The following is a 26243-nucleotide window of genomic DNA, read 5'->3' as shown; positions in this document are numbered from 1 at the left end:
GAGAGTTGTTGCCAGTGTTATCTATAGTTTTATTACCTATATATGCCCGGAACAAAAATGCACTCTCAAATAAAAAATCAACATTTCTGTTTTTCCTCTTTCAATATAATTTTAATGATGGGTGATATTGTGATAATTGTTGAATAAATAAATTTATTATAAAAGGTGAATTACTTGAAAGATACACACAGATGATAATATTCATATTTTCACTTCACATCACAATACATCGAAGATGAAACTCATCCAAGATTATTCGTATTATACAGCTTTTAAGCATTACAGAAGATGAAATAATTTATTAAAGCCCGGTTGTACAATAACCTGTTAAACTTTAATCGTGATTAAATCCACGTGAACCATTCAGTGAAAGCTTTTGAAAATAAAGCTTCTCTGAGTGTTGAAATTTAACAGGCTTTTGTTTAATCGGACATGATAGTTTTTATATAGCCGAAAGCCAATGGATTTATGTTTGGGTTAATGGATTCATAACCTGATATCATCATGACATTACTTTCAGTACAATACTGTACTTATGAAATAATACTGAAAAAGGAAATAATTTTTATTAATTTCATGTATTCGCAATTCTCCAGTTGTTTATAACAGATTCTAAACATTTGTTCTAAAATAATATTTATTTCTCGAACAATAACTAACTCCCAACATTAAATAGAAAATATCTTATTAGGTAGGCCTACCGTATTACGACAAATTTTGTAATTGAAATCAATAGGCCTATTTAATAGTTCTACAACATTTTCAATCACGATCGTCAGTGAATGCAATTCTTTTATTTTGGTAGATAATTAACTTATGTCTACATAATAACTAAGTAACTATTAATTCAATTAAGTATTTAACAGTCAATTGACGGCTTTTCAAATAACATCCAATATTGTGTCATCATAAGTTCGAACTGGAACAAACAAAAAAATCAATAAATTATTCGATGAATAAGTAACATAGGTACCCTACATCAACTACAATATCGGGGCACCGAGCTTCGCTCGTTATTTTTATTCATTGATAAACAGAACACAATTCTCTAAAATGATCGTATTTATATATCACAGCTGGCTATATGTCATTTTATGAATTTCGGGGATGCGATATTTTGATTTTTCACATGCTCACTCGCTCACTCACTTTTTTACTATCCACAGCTGTTTCAGCCAAGGATGAATAATTATCCTTTTAATGTCGTTCAGCGAGTTTTCCCAAGGATGAGACCTAGTGCAATCGAATCTTTATATCATAAGCCTACTATGTTCCAAATTTCGTGAACATCGTTAGTGCCGTTTTCGAGATCCGTTAAACATAAATAACCAGATATAAAAATAGCCAGATATAAAAATAACCAGATATGAAAATAACCAGACATAAAAATTACCAGACATAAAAATTACCAGTTATAAAAATAACCAGATATATAAATAGAGAAATTGCTCGCTTAGAGATTTGATAATAATACTCAGACGTTTTTTTTTTTTAATATACACTTCAATATTGTGAGTATACTAGTAAATTCACTGATTTGAACGACCATTTAAAATTCGATTAGCCTATTTTAAATTATATTCAGAAAGATCATAAACAAATCTTCCGTTCAAGATCAAATTATCAAGGATTATTACCAGGCCTATTTTCAAGGTATTTATTGAAAGAGAATCTCTTTACCAAATGGACCCATATTATAACACTTTCCAATGATCTCTCAGATGAGAGGCATCTTATATACCGTATGTAAGATGTAATCTTATAATGGTTTAAAATTATTCGTTTACTACTTTCCTTAATAAGGGAAGTAGAGCCTTGGTTAACCAGAATCGGTTTAAACGAAACCCCGGTTAACCGGAATCGGATAAATCGAAACCCGGATCAACCGAAACGGCATCGTCATCGGCATCGAAAAAGATGTGACTGACTTGAAAAGCAAACAAAAATCTATTACTATATTGCAGCCCCCTGTGGGTTTGGTAGCTTTGAGTCGAACATCGTACTCAAGAATGTGTTGAAAACCAGAATTCACCAACAGTATCCCTGCTTGTCGTAGGAGGTGACTAAGAGGGACCCCAAGGCAACTCCAGAAGTTGCCTTGCCTTCAAACCCACGGGATCTGCCCCATCAGGGCAGTTTCGGAGGGGCAAAAAGAAAAACCCAAGAGACCAGAGATGGGTGAAACTCCAGGCACAAATGTGGGTCAAGAGTCTGAATCGAGGGTGACCAGGAGCCCTAGAGGCAATTCGGCGACCCCTCCTTCAGCGGAAGGACCTACAAAAAAGCCAGGAGTGGAACTCACGTAGGTCACGAGTTTGTGGGTGGAGAGGCCAAAACTCATCACTGCTCAAAGAAGGGCGGCCAATCAGGCAAAACTTCTTGGGAGTGGTGAGGCTTTTGACCCTGCAGAGTTTCGGAGGAGCAAAAAGAAAAACCAAAGAAACCAGAGATGGGTGAAACTCCAGGCACAAATGTGGGTCAAGAGGCTGAGTTAAGGGTGGCAGGCGCCCTAAAGGCAACTTGGCCATCCCTTCCTCAGCGGAAGGACCTTCGAAGAAGGCCAGGAGTGAAACTCACGTAGGTCACAAGGACTAATCAGTCTGAAGAGACTGCCAAGCATATCACACTGGATAGCGACAAGGTGATGAATGGGATGTTAGCATAGGGAAAAACTCCTGGTTCTTGTAAAGGACACAGGTATTAGTTTGCCTAACTAAAATACTACTTGGGAACACAATAAGCTTCGGTTGACGTGTGGGGTTCTTTGAACCTTTGCATCCTTGAATCCGTCCCTTCAAAAACAATAAACAATACTATATTGTAACATTTTCTGTAACATTAAGCTGAAATGAAACACGGTTTATATAGACTTAGTTTGTAAATTAATTTCTAATACACTTTTCATGTAAATATTTAAAAAAGTAAGTTTAGGTACTGTATTGTATTTCAACTCTTATTACTAGGGTCTAAATAAAGTAAATTTTATATAGGCTACTTTTATCACTTAAAGTGAGTTTTATTATTATCATCTGTAATAATAATAATTTCCAATATATTTACAGTGTGTTAGTACGATACGAGATTATTTTGATAGGAATGCAGACTCACCCACGAAAATTTGGGATTTGAACCAATTAATAAGGTAGACAGTATTCTTTGAAAAATTCAAGTAAATTCAGAAAACGAATAGATGATTACTGGTATTGTATGTATAAAGGAAGATAAGTATTAATCTTACTTACAATTCCCCACTGGGATTCCTGATCTTTTACCCGGAATTTCTGTCAAACTGAGAAAAAAATAGGATGTACCATTATTATAATAATCTATTTCCAATATACACCATAAATTAAAGCATTGAGTATGCAGGATTCAATAACAAATTGAATTTTAATCATGAAATGAAAAATTGATTTATGATATTAATCCAGATTGATGGTTTTTTCTTCTATCTCTTTTTTCATTCTTATTTCTTTTAAATCAATTTTTGGTATCCATATCAGAGATTAATAAAAATAATTAAACCCAATTTGACATAAACTTTGAAATAAGGCAATTGATTGGACATTCTAGAAAAAACTTAAAGTTGAATGATCTTTGCATTATGACAAAGGTTACAAAGCATTTATCCATAGAAAACATTCAATAATGCTACAATATAAGATGGTGTTTTAGATTTTGTGAGACTGTTGTTCAAGGTTTGAGATTTTTTAAAATTGCAGTTAATTAACTGCTGGAATATTATTATTGTATAATAGATATTTCAAATATCCAATAAAAGCCACATAAATAGATCTAAGGACTACTCCTACTTCAAATATTGACCTAAGAACTAAATAGCAGAAGGAAATTCGGATAAAATACTGAAACCGGAGCAACGGAAAAGAACCGGATTGGGTTCGATTCCCAATCTTTGAATAATTTCCTTCTGCTATTTAGTTCTTTGGTCACTACTTGCAGTCGTACTAGAAGTTCTTAGTTCTATTGATATAGGTTTCATTGGATATTTGAGATAAGTATTAGAGACTGTTGTTTAAGCAAAATGATAATACTTGACTTATTATCAGGTACCGTACCGTACCCTATCATGAGTTTCTTTCAAGAATTTGTTATTTACCAAATTGGACTTGTTTGTAGAACTCTGAAATCTCTGTAGAACTCCTCTAAAGAATTCCTTGGAGAATGCATTCTTAGATTTGTAAATCTCTGAAATCTTCTGATTGGACATATATTTAAAGCATTCGCATTATCTGTCAAATGTATACTTACTAACGATAAGGCTCAATTCTCCCCTTCCTCTTCACTGCCATTTCAGGTATCTTGAGTTTCACTATTCCATCTAGAAAAAATTGAATAAAAATATAGTGGGCTAATTAAAAAATTAGGAAATTAAAAAGAATAAAAGTTTATGACAGTTCGAGATGCTAAGTTTGGTATTTTTCAGGTAGGTAGAGTCGTCAACAATAATATTTCATTATAATGATGTAGAGTGAATATCGATGTTGTGGAACTTTTCCATAATTGAAGAGACTTGACATTATTGTCAAAAAATCCACTTTATTTTAGTAAAAGTTACTTACAGCTGATGATGTGTTAGCACATCACGAAAGCATGCTCCTATTAATTTTTATTAAAATGATGTGGATTTTTTGGCAATATCTCTAGTCTCTTCAATAATATTTCAATTTTAAAATACATTTTCCTTAATAAACTCAATCAGTTAAGGTGAAACTCACTGTATCGTATCTGGTATTCAACGTTATCTGTTGTATGATAATAGATTTCCCTTAATTTTACACCATAAGAATTGCCTTTCAATTTGTATTTCCAAACATTCACTCCACTGAAATACTCAATTTTTGCAACTGGAATCGACCCCACCACTTCTGTCACTCTTCTCATGAAGAATTTATCCTGTAAATGAAAATATTTCTCGTATCACAAATTCAAAATGAAAATACTTACTCCAAGTTGGAAGATCTCTTTTCTACTAGAATCACGAGGGTTTAATCTCTAATGCATTTATTAGGCTAGCGCCGCATGCCGCATATATTGAGACATGACACGACATGACGTGAGTCTGACAGATCAGTTGCCGGTAATATACCCCCCACCCCTTTAATAACCAACATTTTTGTATCAATCACCCCCCCCCAAAAAAGTCATCTATGCAAAAAATAGGCTAAGCAATTGAAAACTATCATACAGTTTATTTAACTTTTGAAAATAACACATTTGGTTTCAACATTCAACAATATTCCAACTGTACGGTATACTTCTATATTCTCAGAATATACGTTTTTAATAAAGTAAATCTGTTACCTTTGCCCAGGAACACTTCCAAGATTCTTGGCTGATGACTGAGAAGAAATTCACATTGAATTTTTTTGGAGGTAACCCATACATTTCAGAGAATTTCCTGTCTTTTTCGGATGGGTTTATTAATACTAAACAACGTGGTAGATAGTTCTCTGTGTAGAGCAATTCGCTGTTCTTCACCAGTTCACAGCTAAATAAAGGAGTTGAAGTTTAAAATAATAAATAAGATCATTTTTAAAATAAGAATCATAGGCATATTTATACTCATACAGCTATAATATTCTTTGTGTAAAACATATAGTGTCATATTACGCTGTTCACTTTTCATCTATTTTTATAATAAGCTTATTATTCATCGAGGATTATTCTCGTTGTGTTGAAAAGTTGTGATAAGATACTGTTGAATCGATGGGAAAGGAAGATCCTAAGAAAAATTCATGGGCCAGTGCTAGAGGCTGATAGATGGCGACTCAGAAAAAATTATGAGCTCTATAATCTGAATGGACAACGAAGCATTGTTACAGAAATTAGAAGAGCTAGAACTCGTTGGTTGGGCCATGTGGAACGGATGTACATGGATTATATGAAAAATGCAAATCTCCCAGATTTGGTTGATATTCGGGCTATGGATAGAGGTAAGGTACCTAGAATAGAGGTACATTGGATAGAGGCTGACCTAACAAGTGTCGTGCTATAATATGAGACGTTTCGCTACAATACAGGGCGAGTTATTTACTGAAACATAAAATCTTTCCCAACTCTCAGATCAGAAGAATCACAGACCAGAATAGGAAAGAGTTTCGCCAATGTGATGACATATTACTACACATTAGAGGGTATTATTATTAGAGGGTCTAGTCACTAATTAGAGCCTATATTACTACACATATTAGAGGTACATATTACTGGTCCTCTGGTCAAGTACTATCATTCCTGGGAGTTTGAGCGATTTTAATCTAACCAGGGGGACACAGAAAATAAGGTCGATCTTGCATGTTTCGACGACGTGGAGGCAGACCTTCAATCCTTGGGGTTAAGAAGGAGGAGACAGCGAGCACAGGACAGAGATGCATAAAAAAGGCTTGCGGAGGAGAACAAGGCTCTTCAAGGCTCTTCAAATGAGTAGTTGTATATTATTATTAACTTTGAATGTTACAAATAATATAATTACTGAATTACAAGAATATTAGTGAGTTACTGGAAATCGTGCTATATAGTATAATATATTAGCTATTATAAATAATATCAAGGTCTGCCTTTTTGTAGGTAATAAGAATAAAACGAATATAGTAGGTAGGTACCCTATACATTCAACACAATACACTTCTTTGAATTATCAAGGAATCACTTATTTTCATTTCCAAAGCTTATCATATTTATTATGTTTTAATAGTTTCAATAATTTTAAGAAGTGTGAGATGTGTTTAAGAAAAGTAAAATGAATTTTTAAAAAGGGTAACTCACCTACTTTATTCATATTATTTTCAGTAGTTGTAGCTATATCAATAACGGTGATAAAATATAATAATGTTCATGACTTGCTGTATCACTCCGTAACTCCGTAATTCTGATAGAAATTCTGATGTAAGATATAATTAAATGAATCTGTTGCATTTACAGATATCCTTTATCTTTTGATGCACTACGTTCTGGTGACTTGCGTATAATTTATCGAAGTGTGAAGTGTATTTGTTGGCAGAAATAAAAAAAATCAACAACATCTAAGAGATACAAAATAAAAGCAATACAAATTTGACAACATGAGAAAATACTATTACAAAAACAAAATGAAATGCCAATTGTGTGTTTGCATCTAAAACAGGTACTAGACCTGTTTTATAATTGAACATTAATTACAAAACTAGCGCTCGCGTATTGCGTTTATATTGGCAAGAATATAAATACGATAAGTGAATATTGAAAGAATGTTATTCTATATCTTACACGGCTTCCTGTTTACCGGATCCCAGAGTGGATACGAAGTTGTCATTCCCTATTTTTATGGTTTCTCCTTCAGTTCCAACTATCTGTGTTTTTACGTTCCCTTTCTCCAAATAATCGAGTTCTTCTGTGTAATATTTTCCATCAGAAGTTAATTTCGGTTCCGTGACTTCAACAGTCTCGAAAATGCTAGAGGAAAGAACATGGACTCATTTAAAAAATACATAATAAAATTACATAATATATTTAGTTTATATACAGTAAATTTATTATCTAATTAGATATTTTATATGATAAAATCCAATAGAAATTAACAAATCATCAATAGTTTGTTCGAAATACACATATACATATTGTAACGAATTGAAATTCGGATGGATAAATAAAAATTCCTTCTTGAAGAAATTTATAGGTCTAAGTGGAATAATAGGCTAATATCGCCAAAGATGATAATGTTTAAAGATTAGATAATATCAGGCCATGGCTAAATTTATAACGGCCGAATAGAAATGAAAATAATTCTGCTACCTATATAATATTATATAAAATATTGAAAATTTGAGGTTAGGCGTAAAATATTTATTGATCGGCGACCTAATGATCGACTGAGTCGCATAACGTAGAATCTAGCCAAACACATTGGCAGAAATTTATTGTAACTAAATAGTATGCAACTTGAGGAACCAAAAAATCCACATGGCTAATTGTTGTAATATGAGAAACAACCTATAATCTTTAGAAAATTACTTTGCATGTAAAAAACGTATTAAAAAACCCAGACAAAAATAATTTAATGTATTAAGGAAGTACCTAGGAGGTTCCTAGGCACATGTATACTATAATAATTTGCATGCACCAATCAAATGGTAGCAATTGATAGGCGGTAATAGTGAGCCGATTCAAATATATTTATATATTTTTCTATAAATGATAAGAATTTATGAATTATTGTTGTACAGTTTATGTTTTGGATATGGCCCGAAGGCAGATAAATTATCAAAGATGTAACATAGGTAATAATTTAATAGATTATCCCGAACTATTTGAGCCTTGAATGGTGGAGGAACAGATTATTAAAATTTTATGTAAATTTGCAAGTCGGAAGTGAAAATTGTGAATTAGAAAGGTAGAACTTGCCCACTTGCCTGCCAACCACTACCATGAGATGTCACCAAAAATTGTAGAGCGCAATATCTTACTGTACCTTTTAATAACTTAAAGTTAAATCGAATTATTAATTTTCTCATAAGACTTTGTGATGCTATTGTAAAGCAAAAGTCATTTAAATATTTTTAATCCCTTGGAAGAGACGACTTCGGCCACCAATAATCCAGGACCACCAGGAGTTTGGATCGCCATCAGCAGCTCATAGAAAATCCAGCACGTGAGTGAATAATATTTGAAATAGTGATAGGGCGCCCTCAGTGCTTCGAAATGAAATACAAAATAAAAGCTAGCTTGTCAAAAAGGTTTTAAAAATTAAGAAATTGGTAAAAATACTTGCGCAAGTTTAAAAATGGTATAAGAGATATTTTATTGAATAGTAACGAGTCAATTCATACATCAAAAGATACACCAATCAAAAAGAATACTAAGTTCTAAGCTGATAATACAAATGTTCATATGATCATTAATTTTATAATATAATTTGCAATAATATAATGTAGCTCTGATTCATTAGATAAATTGATCTATCTATTTCCATCAGGTGCTGAATCTTGCACCCTGAGATATATTAGAAACTATAGAAATAAATATATATTTTGATTATTGATTTGTCAATTTATCATGCTCTGATTTGAGAAGTTTATATATGAAATAGGATTATCCAAATCGACAAGCGACAGCAAGTTGATGTCAAAGCTACATGCAGATAAATGCATATGATCATGAAGTGAAAGCACATGGTAGAGTTTCGTGCTATAGAACTCAAAAAATAGTAGGCCTATTAATCTGTGATATTTTATTGATTTCGTTTCTTGTTTTATTATATATTTTTTGTCGCTCTATATATTTTTGCTTTGATTTATTTTGAGATATTTGTTAATATATGTATCAAATTTTTTATGGTGTACTATTCATTTTATTCCTCAATACTATAGGATATAAGTTATATTTATATATATATTTTTATAAATTATCAGTATTATATTATTGTGAAAGCTCATGTCTGAGCCTATGAAGATTTTAATGAGATTATATCCTAGAAAAACCACGACCAGATTTTATAATTATTAAAATAACTCTCATGCTCTACCGATTGACGCCAAGCAAGAGGCTAAGCGTTATTCCACCAAAAGTAACGTGACAATATATAGGCTACAATACAGAACCATTACAAACATTTTCGAGTTCAATATAGCAATGAAGTAAAGATTTAAACTTGACCTGTACTCTAAACTAGACTTAAATTTCTGTTGGAATCTATTTCAGTCGATATTGCATTACAACTTAAATGTATTTCAAAAGGACTATAGTCCTGTCTCTTTAAAACCTCACCTCTGTTTAGTATCCTCATCAGTAAGATAAATCTTTCCCACTGAAAAAAATATATATTGTTAAGAATCACATCGTAGATAAATAATAATATACCGTACCTAGCACTATTGAGCAGTTTAGTTGATGTTCAAGCAACGTTTCTAATTTTCTTCTATGTTTTGATTTTTTAAATAATTGGATTAAGGTGCGGGGGAAATTTGTTTCAAGTAGGCTATACAGTATTTTTCCAGTTTAATATTTCAAGAAGAGAGCGCTAATAATGGGCGCAGTTTTGAATTTTTTAAGGGCGCACTGATCTTAAAAAGACTATTAGAAAATATTCTCAATATGCTGTCTATTAGCCTAAGATTCACTTGAAACTACCAGCATTCCTCATGAATAACATAAAAATGCCAAAGGCGCCGACTACTGGGGATGGCGGGGCTCCAGCCCCCCCAACATTGTCATGGTGGGGCTCAACCCCCACCCCCAATCATCTCCAATTCTCTACTAAAAAATGAAGATTGATTGATTTTTAGAAGAATTTTTTTCTATGTTTGGTTTTGAAGCCTCTAAGTTTAAAAAATCTACTTTGTGAAAATAATTTAAAGGACTGAAAATTTTGTGAAGTGAACAACTACAAGACTGTTCTCTATTTCGGACTACCGTATGTGTTTCCTTATCTAAATTTGTCAGAGGGATAGCACAAGGTTACCTTATTTTTTCTCACCCTATCATTTTGATTTACTTATTGTATGGATCAATAAAGAAAAATGAAGATTGATTCAGTCCCTTTGTTAATATAATAAAGGAAGAATTGACATGTACGGGATAAGAAATTCACGAATGACACATCATCACGTCTGAACTATTGAACTGATTAACTTGAAATTTTGAATATAGATTCCTAATTTACCAAGGATCAGTTCTTCAAGAATTCAGTTCCTCAAGTTTTCAGTTTATCAAGTACTTAAAACAGACGCTTGTGGATCATGGGTCACCTGCTATAATTTGCAATAAAGATGGAAATTGATTGGAGGACTGCGCTCCTACCTCAACAATTGCAAAGAAATTTTTTTACGAAAATTGGAGGTTGATTGGTGCGCTGATGAGCCACTACCTCGACAATTTCTAAGAAATTTGTTATTGTATGTATTTATATATGCATCTTATGAAGGGATCAAAAGGTTCAAAGAACCCCACACGTCAACCGGAGCTTATTGTGTTCCCAAGAACGTTATTGGGCAAACCAATACCTGTGTCCTTTACAAGATCCAGGAGTTTTTTCCTATACTAACATCCCATCCATAACCTGGTTGCTTGCAGCCAAATAGAACCCTTCTTCTTGCCCCTAGTTTCTCGCAATCAAATTCAAATTCAAAAATTAATTTATTTCGCACAAAATATTATTACAAAACATTGTACTAAAATACTAATGAAAATATAATGAAAAAAATACTAATGAAAATCCACTATGGAAAACAACTTATTTTAACATTTTCTGTTTTGCTTTAGAGGGCAAAAACATAAAGCGAAATAAAGATGGGCACACCTAGGCATAAGCCCTATTGGAGTGCACTTCTCTTAAAATAAAGATAATTTAAAGACTTTAGAGTAGTAGGAGCGCTACGCTCTACACAAGAAATAAACTCTATTTATGTAGAAAATTGATAATTATAAATTTACTATGTTACGGTTTTCATAATGCAACAGAACAATGACTATCTCTTATTACAATCCAGTGTGATATGCTTGGCAGTCTCTTCAGACTGATTAGTCCTCGTGACCTATGTTAGTTCCACTCCTGGCCTTCTTTGTAGGTCCTTCTGCTTAGGGAGGGGTCGTCAAATTGTCTCTTGGGCACCTGGTCACCCGTGACTCAGCCTCTTGACCAACATTTGTGCCTGGAGTTTCACCCATCTCTGGTTTCTTGGGTATTTTATTTTTTGCAGGGACAAAAGCCTTACCTCTACCAAGAAGTTTTGCCTAAAAGGCCGCCCTTTCTTAAGCAGTGGTGAGGTCTGGTCTCTCCACCCGCAAACTCGTGACCTATGTGAGTTCTACTCCTGACCCTTTTTTGTAAGTCCTTCCGCTGAGGGAGGGGTCACTAAATTGCCTCTAGGGCGCCTAGCGACCGGCCACTCTCGACTCAGCCTCTTGACCCACATTCGTGCCTGAAGTTTCACTCATCTCTAGTCTCTTGGGCTTTTTATTTTTGCCTCTCCGAAACTTTGCAGGGTTAAAAGCCTCACCTCTTCCAAGAAGTTTCGCCTGAATGGCCGCCCTTCTTTGAGAAGTGGTCTGAGAAGCACATCCTTCGTCTCCAGTTGGGATTGTGTGGTTGAGCTTCTTACGTCATCCATGTTGTGATTAGTAGAAGCCTATTCAATGTTGATAGCCTCTACGGAACCTCCTGTGTTCCTGAAGCACCCATTTCAGATTGAGGAACCTGCCCTGATGGGGCAGTTCCCGATGGATTTGAAGAGAAGGCAACATCTGGTGTTGCCTTGGGGTTTCGTTTGTTCATGAGGTTACCACAAACAGCTAGGGAAGTGGAGTCAACCCAGACAAAGCCCCGCATGTCCAGGCAAGGCTAAATACTACAGGAGGGCACCTGGTATCCGGCAGGCACCGTTAGAGAGTTAGAGACACCATATAAAAGCACCACCCATCAGCACGGTCCACATCACAGCTTGGGATGGCCGGAGAAGAAAAAGAAAGAAAGTATGGCACAAAGCTAAGTCAATGGAAAAATTGCCATTCTAGAGAAGAAAAGTTCAAAAGCATAATATAAGAAGGAGAAGAAGGACTTAGGAAAAGGGGTTCCTTTTAGACGCCTCCTACGACAAGCAGGGACACTGTGGGTGTATTCTGGTTTTCAACAAATTCTTGAGTACGATGTTCGACTCAGAGTTCCCCCAACCCATAGGGGGCAAATTGTTCTTACTAAACATTGTTTTCTGAAAATGGAGATTGATTTTGGGAGGCTGAGCCCCTATCACTACGATTTTGGGGGAGGTTTTTTATCTAGTTATATATTCAACTAAGGTAAGGCCACAATCGATTTTTACTATAGCCTAGTACAATGAAGCTTTAACGAAGTTCTAAAATTAAGTTATTCAAGTATGCAGGTAGTTCACTTATAACGTTTATCTGTCTCACAATTATTGAAAAAATAAATATTCCAAGTACAGTAGATGCACCAATAATATTTCAAGCGCCAGCAGTTTGTGAGTCTGAATCATCGCGAGCAATGCTTTTCAGGGATAAAGAAAAGAGAAGTAGCCTCACACAAGGAGAAGAGTCTACACTTGGTTCGCTGGACTATGAAAAAAATCGCTAGTCTTTACAAAACTTGGATTCAAGCATTACTCTTATGAATTAGTAAGCCCTCAGTGCTACCAGATCCCACAGAAAGCTTGTGAGCTAATATTGTGTGAGAGAAAGAGCGAAAAAGTAGCCCGATGCTCCTGCGCTGTGATCCTAAAAACTACCGTACTGATAAACTCATCATAATATTCATGATTATTCAAAATTATCAAATATTATTCACTTAGCATGATTCACCAATCGGAATTATTGAAAAGTGCCAGTATTGGAAAATTTCAGTTATGTTTATGTTTCAATGCACAGTTTTACTCTAATGAATCACATTTCGAAAATATACAAAATATTTTTTTTAATAAAACCAGTTTGTGCAGAAATTTCTCCTCTCCAAACTTCAATTAATTCCACCAAGAATGGACTCACCATGGAAAAGTAATTAAACAGAGAGAAATTTTTATTTTCCTATTTCTTCATTATTTTTCAGTTAATCATCGCCCACTTACTAGAGCGGATGCGTTTCCTCATCCATATTGATGAAAAAAGAAAAAAGGAAATTCCTAATCAGTATAGAATTGTAGGGAATTTTATTCTCTTTAAGCCCTGTTCTCTCAAATTTGTCTCCATCCACTCCGTTTGATTAAGCTTTGGAGGAAGGATCAATTTCTTGAAATCTTCGGCTTCTTTATAAACTTACGTAACTAATTTCAAAACGATTTATTCGTAATTTAATTTAATGTACGTGAAAGAAAGAATACTGGTCCACAATTTGAGACCGAATTCAATTCTCTAGCATAAAGGGATCCCGGCTTTGCAGTTCTAGGCTATCGTTTGTACTACCTATGTATACTGACACCCTGCAAAAATTCGGCTCACCCTTGATTATTTATTGAACTAAACCCTGTTTTTTGTCTTCGTTGACTGAACTGTATGAAAAATATTGTTTTTATTATTTAGCCTGGATACAGTAATGTTATAACTCAATAACAGAAAAGAAGGGGGTAGTCCCAACTTAACACATCACAATAAAGCAGTAACTAACAACATATTGGTGCTGCTATTTTTTGCACCGATGTTCTCCTCTAACTTCCCGATTTACTTACACAGTTTGATGAAATGTAGTGTAAAGATTTAAAAACAATAATGTCAGTGTGAAATGTACAGGTTTGCTGCAATGTAGGTATTTAAAATTTTCTAAGGGATGACTCCTGGACCCCTTTCCTGGGGGTCCATAACTGGCTACTCCATAACTCCCAAATCAACCACAATCAGAATGACCCTTTGATTTATTTAAGTCGACGTCTATTCAAAATGCTCCCCACAAAACCATAGGATGCTGACAACTTGAAAATAATATTCAAAGACAATTTTGGAAATTCATCCGAGTCACTTACAATAACGCACTGCGTTTCTGCTTGATAAATCGATATATAATCGGCTGTCTTACATTCATTTATGAGTTGAAAATATACATTTACCAATACAAAAACAATATAGATAAGACAATTTCAATAGGTTATATATACTTATAGCTACAAAGCTATAATACATATTACTATCCACTTATATTAACATTTAATACATCAAAGTTTTTGTAAGAAAAAATTGAATGTATGAATGTAAGCACCACGAAAGCAGAGCTTGTGTGTGGAAAGTTTCGATTACAAAAATCTTAATCAATAATGACTTAAATTAAAAGTTAACATTATAAAATGTGGAAAAGTATATATATATTAGATTTAATAAATGCAGATCTTATTATTCAAATACAATTTTGGAAATTCATCTGAGTCACTTACAATAACGCACTGTTTTTCTGCTTGATGGATCAATGTATTTTATTTCTCGGAATGTAATTGTTTGTAGGCTGGATAAATCATGTGCCGTCTGTACTGGACATGCATCTCGCATTACTTCAACTCCATCGAAGTAGAATACTTTATTGATTGGACGAATTCCATGCATTCCATTAACAATTCTGTAGAATTTGATTGGCGGTTTTGCCGACTTCGAATCCTGCTTGAAAAAATTATCAAGTCACATTCATAGTGAATGCTAATTGTGTAAATCCTCTTCGAAAATTATTAACTTTAAAATCTATTAATAAGAAATCCATTGACCGTTTTGCAAGAGGATTTGTCACACTTACTTAAGATCCTTTTCAAATAAAGCTAACCGACTTAAAATCAACCAATTTTATGTGATCTCCGACTTGCAATCCTGTTTGAGAATTTGGATGTTTAGATTGATGATTGAGGATCGAACAAGAGTTATAGCTATTAGAATTCGTCTGAAAAAACGCTCGGGTGGCCTCGCCCTGAGGAAGACTATCGTCCTTGCTTTTGGAGATTTTCCTGAAAATTGTCGTAATCAGCCAACTTCAACTTTTTAATTTTAATCATATCCCATCGCATTATTCATATTGTCATAAAGTTTTATAAGGTTCGAAAACTCCTATAATTTTAAGTTGATTATTACATTAGAAAAGTTGATTACAACACATTATACTGCAGTATCTTTGACTATTTGACTTCTGTCTATAGTCAAAGGTAGTATACTGTATACTGTATGTATTAGGTCATACTTTTCCATAATAAGAAACAAAAAAAATTGTCACAATTTCTATTTGTGTTCTTCATTATTTCATTAATTACAATATATAGTTTATGAGAAAATGTTTTTATATTTTGTATACAAAACTATTATTCACCGATAAATTCTTTTTATTTTTCAGTAGACTACCATTGAGACTTATCTATCTATTTATATTACCAAGTAATACTTACATGTAATATTTATAAAATAGAACTATAGTACCCTACCCTTTTGAAATTAATAAAATAATTAATATTTTAAATCTATTAATTTATTTATCATATCTATTAATATTATTTTTTATTATTATTTATTAATTATTTTTAATAAATTTTAAATCAGGTTTTCTTAAAACCTGAAGATGGAGTGGATCACTGAAACTAGTTGTTATAACTTGTATTTTTAATCTATCATTTTATTAATTTCAAAAAAGGTACTATAATTCTATTTTATAAATGAAGATAAGTAGCCCTGAATTCATACATTTTAATAAGATATGTAATATCTATATATCTGTATTATCTATTATCTATATTATTAATGTATCATAACATTTTTGAAAAAGTCTTACCTCTGCAGTTTTTGTGAATAAGTTTTTTAGTCCACTGACCTGCAAAAAAAAACAAGAATAAGACAATATAATTCATCAATTAAAGATGATTTTTGGCTTGAGTCAGATAAACTAAGGGCCAACACACACTAGGCATTTTATTTTTATGGCACTACAGGACAAGAAGCTTTTCGATTGGATGATTGGGTTGGCGTTCGGAAAAAAGCCAATCGGAGAGCTTCATGTGCATGTACGAGAGTGAATGATATTTTATGAGAATTTCAGAAATAATTTTGCTTTTGTATTAATTATTTTTTGGACCATTGTTTCTCATGTTATTGGCTGTAACCATTGGCTGTTATTTCGAATATTGTACTGATAGGCCAGTCAATATAGACATGAGAAAGGGGGAGTGTTTGCAATATTGTATTTCTGATGTCTTAAAATATTGTTTGGGTACATAAGAGAAGTCCAGAACCAACTTTTTCATTCAAAATTTCCTTGTGCTATAGATTTTCAGTTGATTTTCCAGTTTATAACTATTCCCGCCAAGTCCAATCATCGGACAGAAAAATTCGCTGTCGCTTGTTTTTAGATTAAGAAATTTTGAATAGAATAAAATCATTCGGAGCTATCTATCTTGTATGAGTAGCCTACGGAGTAAAAATTTTTCAAAAATAAGTAAAATTTTAAGAAAAAATCAATTATCTGAATTACAGTTTTCAATTAACAATATATTTTAGATTTTCACCATTTAAATAAATGAATAATTTAGAATACCTCAGGGCGTAATTTATTTTGTGCTCTACAACGTGAGACCAGATAGAGCGCCCTATCATAGATTTTCATGTACAATTATTGATCGATGATGATGCTCCTTGTAATAAGAAAACACCTCATTTTTAGCTTCAACCATCATCACTTACATCATTGTCCTCAGATTGAGATTTCGCACAATGATATAAGTTCATAAGATCATGTTCTATATGAGAATCACCCGTTAGATTCACTTACTTTCAGTATTTCGTAGTGGAGAGGCGCGCATAAGAACACATCAAGGTTCAAAATTTCACAGACTCATTACTTTTAACAAAATGATCGAATCTTCTCGTAGGCTACCGTACTACAGCTCATGCAATCTTCTCGACTCGTCAAGGCGGTTCAAAATTTATTGTTTATATTGTACTTATGAATGAGTCATATTTGATATTATGTTTACTTCCCACTACCACCTTACTACCCTAAATGGAGCTGCGGGGTCACAATTTTTTTCCGAACCTTTTCCTCTATATGTACCATATTTATACCAGATGCTCCATTTGGAGGGTGAGAAAAGGCCCTCTCTAAAAACGCCACTTGAATGAGTAAGATTGTAATCGAACAACATATCTTGCTTGCTTCCTACCGTCAAATACAGATTTTTAGGCTCGATTCAATCACCAGTTGACTGAGACCACGCATGAAAACGATGCAAAACGTCGATTTAAGTTGGCTATCAGCCAAACAGAACTTGAAATTTTGACTTTCAAGTTCAGTCATCCCTGAAAATCTTTTGGCAGAATCTTGAAGATCTCTCTACTTAGGGTAATCTCTCTAGACTCTAGTTGAACCTCGACTGTAGCACCAACAGATCTAAACTTGTTAAGTTTATTTTTGTTCTCGACAAAGCTAAAAATGCAAAAAACCGCCTTTTCAAGGCCTTTATAACAACAACACCTTTAATGACATTGTTTTCAACTTAGCTGAACCTGTGTACTAAATTTTGAACTTTTCTCTCAATTAGTTCTTGAAAAATCAGAGAAAACTTAGAAAAAATGTTGGAGAATGCTAGGAAAACGCCGTAAAACTGCAACAATTACACACTCTTGAGTGTGTAATTGGCATAATTTCTGAAGTCCTCCAAAGACGAAATTTTTGACCCAAAATCCAAAGACCCTAGCTGAACTTTTGTATTAAATTTGAAAATTTTCTGTTAATCATTTATTGAGAAAACGCAGATTTTGGGCGTATCTTTGGATTTTTTCAAATCCGTTCTTAGTGCGCCTTTTAATAATAATTTTTTACAAGCCAAATTTGAGCGAATTTGGATCAATACTGTACATTTTACCTTCCTTGCCCTATTACCATAGGTGAGGAAAGTATTGCTTTCCAAAAAAAATTTAGGTAGGCCTACCCCAATTTCTAAATTTCTATACGTTTCAAGGTCCTCTGAGTCCAAAAAAGTGGTTTTTGGGTATTGATCTGTGTGTGATATCTCATCTCCCAATTAACGGAATGACTTGAAATTTGAAACCTAAGGTCCTTACACTATAAGGATTTGACACGAAATTCAAGATGGCGGCTAAAATGGCGAAAATGATAATGGAAATCTTCATTACGGCAAGGAAAGTTGTATGAGTGCGCCACACCAGATTTTTTTAGTTCTGTTGATCATGAATGAGTGAGTGAATGAATCAGAACCATTTCGCTTTTACATAGCCTATAAAGATTTCAAAGTTGATAAAAATCAATCTCTTACATGTATCGCATCACACTCCCACACTTCTCTCTCAAAAAACGTGAAGTATGATAATATATCAGCATCAAAACCGTCTTTTCCATCTCCATAAATATGTAATTTTGTGTTGTATTCGTCGAGATGAGCATCATTTGGTAGTCTCTTACACCTATTGAAAAAAAAATTATACCATGATTAGAACAGTCATTAAAAAAATAAGTAGGGTAGCATCATTTCATTGTAGTGTACATTTATAACTGTTTGATAATGTAGTAAGATTATGAATTATCATACGAAATACAAATTCAAACGTGAACAGAGTTTTTGTTAGCATTTCAAACAGGTGACATCAAATACTTGTGGATGAGAAAAATGCGTGAGGTCTACTGTTTACAGAACTACTAGTTAAAATTATTATTACCATAACAAGAGTTATAGTAAGTACAATGGTTATATTATATAACTTGACTATCAACTGATTTCTGAATTGGAAAATTCAGAACTGAAGAGTTCAGAATGAAATTGTTTAAGACAAATAAGTTTTACATCCATATTTACAATACCTAATAATTATTATGATATATCATTATGGGTGTAAAACTATTGTTAATTTATACGTTTTTTGGTTGCTATCAATTTATCACTGTATACATACCGTAATTATTTTTTCAGCTTCTGGGTACTAAAATATATTTATTGTGGTTTTTACTTTCCTTGCCCTATTATCATAGGTAAGGAAAGTATTGCTTTCCGAAAAAAATTAATGTACCCCAATTACTATATTTCTATACGTTTCAAGGTCCCCTGAGTCCAAAAAAGTGTTTTTTTTTTTGGTATTGGTCTGTATGTGTGTGTGTGTGTGTGTGTGTGTGTGTGTGTGTGTTTGTGTATGAGTGTATGTGCGTCTGTGTACACGATATCTCACCTCATAATTAACGGAAAGACTTGAAATTTGGAACTTAAGGTCCTTACACTATAAGGATCCGACACGAACAATTTCGATCAAATGCGATTCAAGATGGCGGCTAAAATGGCGAAAATGTTGTCAAAAAAAGGGTTTTCGCGATTTTTTCGAAAACGGCTCCAACGATTTTGATCTTATTTATACCTAAAAAAGTCATTGATAAGCTCTATCAACTGCCACTAGTCCCATATCTGTAAAAATTTCAAGAGCACTGCACCATCTATGCAAAGTTTGATTTTAGATTCTCAATTATCAGGCTTCAGATACAATTTAAACAAAAAACTTTAAGTGGAAAAGATTGAGCATAAAAATCTCTACAATTAATGTTCAGTAGCATTTTCACCTAAAATTGAAAATAAGCTCGAAATTAGAGAAAATAAGATTATTCAATTGTAAACTGTTAGCAACTGTTGATTCTATTAAATCATTCACTATGAAGAGATAGCAGACTTCGTGTGTCTGCAGCGCTATTGTCCTGTCACCAGCTGGCTTAGATCTTAGAAAAGTAGACTTGAGATGCGCGGGAACACTAGCGTCAGTTGATCAATTTTCATAACGGCAAGGAAGGTTGTGTGAGTGCACCTTTTTTTTAGAGGCAATGGATATAAGCAGTAAAATAGAGGTAGGTACCTGATAGAAAATCATGAAACCTTCTACTGTCAGCCAATGTACATAGAATAATTATGTATTCTAAGTACCTTGCTGTCAGCTAACTTACGTTGATTTATGACGTCTAGAGGCCAAAACCTCTGTATAAAACTCTCCCAGTCTCAAAAACGGGGTTTCGACTTGGTTATTAAGGCTTACTACCGATCCAAATATGTCTTTCTCTTCAGTCAACTCGTATTCGAAGTCCCTGTGATGAACTCTCAAATAACTATTCATGGTCCATGCATATTCGTAACCATCTGCTGCAGCTACCCTGTAATAGAATTCGTGGATTTTATCAAAATTTACGCAGATTGAGTGTTTCCAAGATAAATCATGGATATCATAATCGAAGGTTCTCAGTTTTGAGTTGAGTTGAAAGCTCTCCGTTCATAATGAGTAAAAGAGTTCACTAGTATACAGTTACTACCTGCCTTGTCAACTATAGGGGCTCAAAGGTATTTATTGTAGAAAATCTTTGGAATTTTCTCTTTCAATTTGTGTAAAGATAATTTATTTTGAATGAGTACTTCAGTACGGTAGACTAATTATGATTTTTTAAAATCCAATTGATCTTTTGTAGTAGTAGTCCAGTCAAATGGTCGTTTTTCAGGAAACAGCCCGAAAGAATTTTTCTCGACGGTTCTGTATGTATTTTGGGGCGCTGAAATAGAAAATCATGTCCTGCAGCCAAAATACAAATTTCAGATTCGAATTCAGCGCCCCAAAATACATATAGAACCGTCGAGAAAAATTCTTTCGGGGCTGTTTCCTGAAAAACGACCATTTGACTGGACACTGTAACTGTATTTTACCAAAATTAGAATGCTATGTCGTTATGAAAGTCTTCAAGTTGATTAATTAACTAGCAGGATGAAAGACTAGAAAGTGAAATTAGATGTATATTTTCACTCAGCCTACATCTCGTATACTGGAATATGACTTGATTAGCTATACTACTTTTCATTTCTATACACTCAGTACGGTACCTACGTATCATTAATTAGCAAAAATAGCATTACTTATGCAATCTTTTCTATATGATACTATTATAAGGTGATGATTTTACTGATGAGATTTAGATATTTGTGGAGATACATGATTTTCCGGAAAATTTGATTTTTGTGAAAAACTTTTAACATTGTAATGAATAAGTGAAAATTGGAAAATACATCACATTGTTTGATTCATTTGAAAACTTTATTTATAATGGATAGTTTTTTTTCGAATGTTGCTGTAAATAATCATATTTAAATTATTTTCTCAAAATTTTTCCTCATTCATTGGTTTAGAATTACTCAAGAGAATCATGCCTTCCCTCTCCTAACCAAAAATTGAAAATCCAGCCAGGAAATTCATTCCCTACCTCCACTAAAAAATTTACATCGATTCCATATATATTTTTTGATTTCATAGACCGATAGACGATAATGAGTTTTTGTAACCTGCAGTTTCTCATTATGGTTCCCTGCCAAAGCACAAACTTCGGTTTTAATGACTGTTAAAAACTGTTTGGAGGAAGTTTTGAACACAATTATTTTCTTTCAGAACTCTGGCAATAGAATGTATTCATATATATATATATATATATATATATATATATATATAATATATATATATATATATATATATATATATATATGAATACATTAATTATATTATTAATACATTAATATATATATTTATAAATTAAAACAGGAGACACAAGATATAGATTGAAAACACTTAAAAACTTACATTAGAAATGGGGAAATTTTCGGGAACCGAGCAGACTCTGTCTTTGAGTCAACCGAGCAGTCTTTGAGTCTGCTCGGTTGAGGAAAGGAACTCAGTTCCCGAAAATTTCCCCATTTCTAATGTAAGTTTTTTAGTGTTTTCAATCTATATCTTGTGTCTCCTGTTTTAATTTATATTAAAAACTTTAAAGTGTCTTCTGTTATATGCTATATATATATTAGCCTATATATTTTGAAAATAATTATTGTAATTTCTAATGTTAATATTATACATTAATATTCATAAAATACCGGTAGAATTATAGTAGGCCTACCCTTTCTTGAAATTAATGAAATAATAGATTACAAATTATAACAACTAGTTTTAGTGATCCACACCTTCTTCAGGTTTTAAAAAATAAATTTTTAATAAACGTTTCACTAATAAACGTTTTTACTAATAAAACGTTTAGCCCTATTTGAAATTTTGCCTTGTCAACTATAGGGGCTCAAAGGTATTTATTGTAGAAAATCTTTGGAATTTTCTCTTTCAATTTGTGTAAAGATAATTTATTTTGAATGAGTACTTCAGTACGGTAGACTAATTATGATTTTTTAAAATCCAATTGATCTTTTGTAGTAGTAGTCCAGTCAAATGGTCGTTTTTCAGGAAACAGCCCGAAAGAATTTTTCTCGACGGTTCTGTATGTATTTTGGGGCGCTGAAATAGAAAATCATGTCCTGCAGCCAAAATACAAATTTCAGATTCGAATTCAGCGCCCCAAAATACATATAGAACCGTCGAGAAAAATTCTTTCGGGGCTGTTTCCTGAAAAACGACCATTTGACTGGACACTGTAACTGTATTTTACCAAAATTAGAATGCTATGTCGTTATGAAAGTCTTCAAGTTGATTAATTAACTAGCAGGATGAAAGACTAGAAAGTGAAATTAGATGTATATTTTCACTCAGCCTACATCTCGTATACTGGAATATGACTTGATTAGCTATACTACTTTTCATTTCTATACACTCAGTACGGTACCTACGTATCATTAATTAGCAAAAATAGCATTACTTATGCAATCTTTTCTATATGATACTATTATAAGGTGATGATTTTACTGATGAGATTTAGATATTTGTGGAGATACATGATTTTCCGGAAAATTTGATTTTTGTGAAAAACTTTTAACATTGTAATGAATAAGTGAAAATTGGAAAATACATCACATTGTTTGATTCATTTGAAAACTTTATTTATAATGGATAGTTTTTTTTCGAATGTTGCTGTAAATAATCATATTTAAATTATTTTCTCAAAATTTTTCCTCATTCATTGGTTTAGAATTACTCAAGAGAATCATGCCTTCCCTCTCCTAACCAAAAATTGAAAATCCAGCCAGGAAATTCATTCCCTACCTCCACTAAAAAATTCATAGACCGATAGACGATAATGAGTTTTTGTAACCTGCAGTTTCTCATTATGGTTCCCTGCCAAAGCACAAACTTCGGTTTTAATGACTGTTAAAAACTGTTTGGAGGAAGTTTTGAACACAATTATTTTCTTTCAGAACTCTGGCAATAGAATGTATTCATATATATATATATATATATAATATATATATATATATATATATATATAATATATATATATATATATATATATGAATACATTAATTATATTATTAATACATTAATATATATATTATAAATTAAAACAGGAGACACAAGATATAGATTGAAAACACTTAAAAACTTACATTAGAAATGGGGAAATTTTCGGGAACCGAGCAGACTCTGTCTTTGAGTCAACCGAGCAGTCTTTGAGTCTGCTCGGTTGAGGAAGGGAACTCAGTTCCCGAAAATTTCCCCATTTCTAATGTAAGTTTTTTAGTGTTTTCAATCTATATCTTGTGTCTCCTGTTTTAATTTATATTAAAAACTTTAAAGTGTCTTCTGTTATATGCTATATATATATTAGCCTATATATTTTGAAAATAATTATTGTAATTTCTAATGTTAATATTATACATTAATATTCATAAAATACCGGTAGAATTATAGTAGGCCTACCCTTTCTTGAAATTAATGAAATAATAGATTACAAATTATAACAACTAGTTTTAGTGATCCACACCTTCTTCAGGTTTTAAAAAATAAATTTTTAATAAACGTTTCACTAATAAACGTTTTTACTAATAAAACGTTTAGCCCTATTTGAAATTTATTTTTTAAAACCTGAAGATGGTGCGGATCACTGAAACTAGCTAGTTGTTATAATTTCTATTTTTAATATATTATTTCTTCAAAAAAGGGTACTATAATTATATTTTACAAATAAAAATAAGTAGCCTGAATTCATACATTTTGTATTATATTAGTTTATTGTATTGATCAAAAATAATTCAGGATCTTTTATTGTTTTCAATAAGATAGCAACGGTGAGGTATCCCAACCACACTCTCATAATACATTAAAATCTAAATAAAAAATATGGATACTAACCCACTTTTCCCAAAAATGGCATGGAAGAATAATACTGCGAGGAAAATTCTCATTATTCTTGAGAACATGAAGACTATACTCTTAGTAAATAGCATCAGTGAGTGGAATAGGAGAATTAGTTGTTAACAGAAGTGTACGAGCTTTTAGATTGAATTGTTCGTGTTATAATAGTTGATGTCATGAATAGTTCCTGTCATATTGTTTGATCATGATAGTTAATTTGCGCATTTATGATGCCTGATGTTTCTTGTCTACATGTACCCGAAACAGTAGGCCTACCCTATTAATTCCTAAATTCTATTCAATATCACTTGATGTATCTCTGAAATTGAACAAACATTTCTATTGCTTCCAAAGCAATTGAAATAAGCGAAGCGAATTCAATAAATCGATGAGTTTGTCACTCAATGTGAGAATTGGATTTTTCATTACTGTTTAAGAATAATATCCCCAGAGAAAAAACTGATTTATCTCTACGAAAGTTCAATGAAAAAGATTGTAATAAGATAATATACTAACATGAAATCCTTAGGGTTTTTATATATTATATTCATATTATTGAATATTTACAATTCATTTCTGTTTATGATGTTTGTTCATTTCAATAAATCCTTCAAAACTATGACTTGAGCCCGGGCCTCACTTATCAGCCACCACTGGTATTTTGTAAATACCACTCTGAACTGATCACATAATGAATGACAACGGGCCGGAATGGGGCAAGCCAATGTACCTAGAATAGGAGCAAGCTACACATGTCAGTAATATTATAATCTGACCCACAGAAGAATCAGACTTGAGTAGGATCGGAACGCTGCATGATAAGTGTGGCCCGGGTTTTCTTGTGGATATTTTACTTGAACAATATAGAATGAATAACAACTAGTATTGTGTCAGACAACACAATACCACTTCCTACTACCTACTTGCCTTTATTTATAACCAAGAATGATCAATATAACCTAATTATTGTCATAAGCATTCCAATGGATAATTGAAATTGTTCTACATAACTATTCATTTGTGGAGTGACTTCGGCTCGAAAATATAGCTAGCTAACATTAATTAATAAAATTACCAAAAACTTTAATATCATTACCGGTACCGTATTATGTTTTAGAAACTTATTTTTTATTTTTTCAAGACTTTCACATATAATCATGATTAGTTCCACACTCCTCACAATATTCAATCATAAAATATGAGAATTTCACTGAAACAGAAAAAAATTTCACTGGAGACCAAATTTTCTACAAAAATAATTAAAAATCGTTTTTTCCCCCTCAATGTTTTTCTACATATTTTTTTTCGAATTCTCCTACTTGAGGTCCTATATAGTTTCTGATGCTCTATAAAATGGAATTTTATTTTTTTTTAAATATCAATATTCCAATTTTTTCCCCTAACTCACCGTCTTCACAAAATCTGCCATTTTCTATCTAGAAACCTGATTTTTTTCAGGATACCTTGTCTACAGAAGGATGCTATAGGAAGGATTCTACTTGAAAAAATAACTGCAAAAAAATTACAATTTTACTTGATTGGATTCCATTTTAAAAGTATTCAGGATGAAAAATGTAGAATGAAGCCAGCCAGTGAGCTCTTCAAGCTCAAATAGATTTCATTAAGAATTAACATGAAGTCACATTTCTTTTGATAAAACTCAAACTCTTAGTTACCACTGACATTCTTCTAATGACATT

At 32.7% G+C, this 26243-nt stretch overlaps 1 protein-coding gene across 2 annotated transcripts; it reads right to left on the bottom strand.

Annotated features, from left to right (window-relative positions):
• Positions 1 to 562: 562 nt before the first annotated feature.
• On the bottom strand, positions 563 to 25492 carry LOC111048095. Of its 2 annotated transcripts, XM_022333942.2 has the most exons (12): positions 24541 to 25492; positions 20387 to 20590; positions 18726 to 18873; positions 16229 to 16267; positions 14862 to 15078; positions 9760 to 9799; positions 7264 to 7449; positions 5323 to 5509; positions 4737 to 4914; positions 4270 to 4339; positions 3243 to 3289; positions 565 to 919 (listed from the first exon to the last, which is right to left on the bottom strand). In XM_022333942.2, the coding sequence occupies exons 1-12, from the start codon at positions 24633 to 24635 to the stop codon at positions 882 to 884; spliced, it is 1449 nt and encodes a 482-aa protein (XP_022189634.2). In that variant the 5' UTR covers positions 24636 to 25492; the 3' UTR covers positions 565 to 881. The 2 variants fall into 2 exon arrangements, with proteins under 2 accessions (XP_039293666.1, XP_022189634.2); XM_039437732.1 differs by lacking the exon at positions 3243 to 3289 and having other exon boundaries at positions 563 to 919.
• Positions 25493 to 26243: the final 751 nt, after the last annotated feature.

This window comes from Nilaparvata lugens, chromosome 11, assembly GCF_014356525.2.
Source record: "Nilaparvata lugens isolate BPH chromosome 11, ASM1435652v1, whole genome shotgun sequence".
Classification (NCBI taxonomy): Eukaryota; Metazoa; Arthropoda; class Insecta; order Hemiptera; family Delphacidae; genus Nilaparvata; species Nilaparvata lugens.
The sequence above is the reverse complement of the archived record's forward strand: the minus strand, read 5'-3'. Positions and strand labels throughout refer to the sequence as shown.